General features: G+C 34.1%; 1 protein-coding gene across 1 annotated transcript; it reads right to left on the bottom strand.

The window, feature by feature from the left end:
* Positions 1–1006: 1006 nt before the first annotated feature.
* LOC135198959 (zinc finger protein OZF-like) lies at positions 1007–3476 on the bottom strand. Its single transcript, XM_064226878.1, has 2 exons — positions 3297–3476; positions 1007–1225 (listed from the first exon to the last, which is right to left on the bottom strand). Exons 1-2 carry the CDS (start codon positions 3474–3476, stop codon positions 1007–1009), a joined length of 399 nt encoding a protein of 132 aa, XP_064082948.1.
* Between the last annotated feature and the right edge of the window lie 766 nt (positions 3477–4242).

Here is a 4242-nt window from a genome sequence, read left to right as displayed (position 1 = left end):
ATGAATGTTAAGTTCACTTTTCTGAGAAAATGCTTTTCCCACAGTCATTACATTTAAATGGTTTCTCTCCAGTGTGACCCTCATATGAATGTTAAGATGACCTTTTCTGAGAAAATGCTTTCCCACAGTCATTACATTTAAATGGCTTCTCTCCAGTGTGAACATCATATGAATGTTTAAGATGACCTTTTCTGAGAAAATGCTTTCCCACAGTCATTACATTTAAATGGCTTCTCTCCAGTGTGAACCATCATATGAATGTTAAGATCACCTTTCAGAGAATATGCTCTCCCACAATCATTACATTTAAATGGCTTCTCGCCAGTGTGAACCCTCATATGATGTTAAGATGACCTTTCTGAGAAAAATGCTTTGCCTACAGTCATTACATTTAAATGGCTTCTCTCCAGTGTGAACCATCATATGAATGTTAAGATGACCTTTCTTTCTGAGAAAATGCTTTCCCACAGTCATACATTTAAATGGCTTCTCTCCAGTGTGAACCGTCATATGAATGTTAAGATCACCTTTCAGAGAATATGCTCTCCCACAATCATTACATTTAAATGGCTTCTTGCCATGTGAACCCTCATATGAATGTTAAGATGACCTTTCTGAAAAATGCTTTTCCCCACAGTCCTTACTTTCAATGGCTTCTCTCCAGTGGTTTCCCATCATATGAATTGTTAAGATGAACCCATTTTCTGAGAAAAAAATGCTTTCCCCAGTCATTTTACATTTAAATTCTTCTCTCCAGTGTGAACCATCATATGAATGTTAAAGATGAAACCTTTCTGAGAAAATGCTTTCCCACAGTCATTACATGTAATGGCTTCTCTCCAGTGTGAACCATCATATGAATGTTAAGATGACCTTTCTGAGAAATGCTTTCCCACAGTCATTACTAAATAAATGGCTTCTCTCCATGTGAAACCCCATCATTAGGAATGGTTAAGAACCTTTCCTGGGAAGAAAATGCCTTTCCCAAAACCCAGGTCCATTACATTTAAATGGCTTTCTCTCCAGTGTGAACCATCATATGAATGTTAAGGTGACCTTTCTGAGAAACTGCTTTCCCACAGTCATTATTTTTAAATGGCTTCTCTCCAGAGTGAAGCCTCATATGAACATTAAGAGCAACTTTCTGAGAAAATGTTTTCCCACAGTCATTACATTTAAATGGTTTTCTCTCCAGTGTGAATCCTCTCATGTTTGATAAGATCACCTTTAAGAGAAAATACTTTCCCACAGTGATTACATTCAAATGGTTTCTTTCTAATGTGATCCTCATATGACTTTTAAGATGAGTTTTCTGAAAAAATTCTTTCCCACAGTATTTACAATTGAATGGATTCCCCACAATGTGAGTTCTTGTATGACTGTCAGGATGAGTTTTTGAGAAAAAGTTCTCCCACTTCTAGTACTTCTTTTCATGATGAGTTTAACCCTTAAACGCCGAAGCGGTAAAATAAAAATAGTCTCCCATGTGCCGGAGCTGTTTCGGAGTGAGTGCGGAAGCGGAAAAATATTTTTTTTAAAAATCACAGCGCGCTTAGTTTTCAAGATTAAGAGTTCATTTTTAGCTCCTTTTTTTTGTCATTGGCTGAAGTTTAGTATGCAACCATCAGAAATGAAATAAATTATCATTATCATATATAAATAATGCGATATATGATAGCGCAAAAACGAAATTTCAAATATAATTGTATTCAAATCGCACTGTGCGCAAAACGGTTAAAGGTAACAAGTTTACTGTTTTTTTAGTTGTAATGTAAACTAAATTGCAATCATTTTGGTATATAACACATTGTAAAACGATAAAAGCAACACAGAGATTTATCACAAAATAATGCATGAATTCGTAACGCACGGACGTAAAACAAATATTTTTTTTCAAAAAATTCACCATAAATCTAAATATTATTCTAAAAGCTTACTTTCCAAATCTCTTTCAAAATGAAGACAAATGATTGAATATTACTAAACTGTAAGAGTATTAGCTTACAATTGCTGTTTTTGACCATATCTGACGAGTTAAAGTTGACCGAATGTAGAATTTTTCTATATATATTTTTTTTATATGCAATTATTTCGGAAATTAGAAAAGCTACAACCTTCAAATATTTTTCGTTTTATTCTACATTAAATTGCGCACATTTTCATATATAAAACTCTATGAAATGCCTAATATGAAACGGAGCAAATATTCCGAGAATGGGACGTACGCATTTCGGAGATTTGTGCGGCAGATAATCCGCGCGCGGAGGGAAGGAAAGTTTTTTTTTTAAATTCACCATAAATCTAAATATTGTGCTAGAGACTTCGAATTTGTTTCAAGATGAAGATAAATGACTGAATATTACTAGATTGTAAGAGTTTTAGCTTACAATTGCGTTTTCGACCATTTCGGTAGAGTCAAAGTTGACCGAACGTGGTTTTTTTCTATTTATCGTGATTTATATGCAAATATTTCAAAAATGAGAAAAGCTACAACCTTCAATTATTTATTGTTGTATTCTACATAAAATTGCGCACATTTTCATATATAAAACTTTATGTAATGGCTAATTTAAAATGGTGCAAACATTACCACAATCGCACGTATGATTTTTTCGGAAGAGTTACCGCGCGGACGTAAAGAAAATGTTATTTTTTTCATAAATTCACCATAAATCAAAATATTGTGCTAGAGACTTCCAATTCGTTGCAAAATGAAGGTAAATGATTGAATATTACTAGAATATAAGCGTTTTAGCTTACAATTGCGTTTTTCGACCATTTCGGTAGAGTCAAAGTTGACCGAAGGTTGAAAATTTCGTCACTTATCATTTTTTTGTGAAAATATCTCAAAACTGATAAAAGCTACAATCATGAGTATTTTTTTGTTGTATTCTACATAAAAATGCGCACATTTTCATATATAATACTCATGTAACGGCTAATTTGAAATGGTACAAAAATTATGTCAAAGTGACGAAATAATTTCCGAGATGTGTCACAGATACTTTTTAGTGCGGCAAGAAAGAAATTCGCGCTTGTGCGCCTGCGTAACGATTGTAAAACAAAACAACACCTTGATCCGTGAACTCCCAGCATCCCCCAAGGCGAGTGATTCAAGAGTTTCCGGCTGGTAGGCCTAAAAGTATTTTTCTGCAAATTTTTAAAAAAACTTTTGTATGTCGACGTAAACTACGTCCAGTCGGCACCCAAGAGACAAAAAATGTCAACGTAAAATACGTCCAGTCGCCGTTTAAGGGTTAATATACTTCAAGAGAATTTGTTTCTAGGAGCTTTACCACATTCACAGAATCTGAACTGCCTCCCTCCAGCGTGAACTGACTTTCAAGTTCTGAGGTGGTGTTGCCAACAAAACTGATTTTCAATATTTTACACACAAAAGGCTCCTTTTTCATGTGAGCAGTATCTTTTTCTAAATTCACTTCAGTTTTTCTAATCATGGAAAGTGTAGTTACCATGGGTGTCAATGTGCTACACAACAAAAGCAGACTTCACACTTCATATAACAGGACAATAAACTATACCTAAACATTAAACTTGACAATAGTATCTGCTAACATCAACCAATGCATGTCACCTTTTTCCCTCAGTCCTAAATTTTTTGCAAAAATCTCCAGTTCATAATCTTGACAAAAGGCCGCCTGAAATGAGAAAATACAACACAATTAAAGAAAACAATAAGAGAAGAATGTCTATGAAAGTGAAAAAGCAATTTTCAAAGCATCTTGGACTTTTTCCAGATAAACAAATCAGAAACCTAATAAAAAGTATTCTTTCGCACAAAACTGCCATGAGCACTGAAACCTGTTATCATGGCACAGTCCAAACTCCTAAAATGGGGAACCTTGGGATCAGGCAGCCACTGTCGGAAAACAGAAAAAATCACGGAATATAGACTGCAACCTCTCAAAAATGAATCCCTATGTAAACACAGTTTTGCAACTTAGTTGCCAACTTAGCCTACTATTTTGCAAAGTTCAGACACCACTTCCTTCATTATTTCATTACTCTTATATTGTATATGTTATATAATGCAATTAGCCCACATTCCTGAGTTAGCCTAACAATAAGTCAATTACTTTATTTTTCTCAAATCTGCAGAATATTATCAATGACTTTCCTAAATTTAATATCTTAATGTACTACAGTTTTACTTTTTACCCTTTCTCTTTCATACTATTTATTAAATTGTTTAACTGAATTCCTTTGTTTTTTGTTTTTGTT

Source organism: Macrobrachium nipponense, chromosome 25, assembly GCF_015104395.2.
Source record: "Macrobrachium nipponense isolate FS-2020 chromosome 25, ASM1510439v2, whole genome shotgun sequence".
Classification (NCBI taxonomy): Eukaryota; Metazoa; Arthropoda; class Malacostraca; order Decapoda; family Palaemonidae; genus Macrobrachium; species Macrobrachium nipponense.
The sequence above is the reverse complement of the archived record's forward strand: the minus strand, read 5'-3'. Positions and strand labels throughout refer to the sequence as shown.

What these genes read in the sequence shown, in the direction of transcription:
- LOC135198959 (XM_064226878.1), bottom strand. Translation starts at nt 3,476, where the DNA reads ATGGTAACTACACTTTCCATGATTAGAAAAACTGAAGTGAATTTAGAA. An exon ending in GTTCAGATTCTGTGAATGTG is followed by an intron (nt 1,226 to 3,296) that starts GTAAAGCTCCTA and finishes TTTCTCTTAAAG; the next exon opens with GTGATCTTATCAAACATGAG.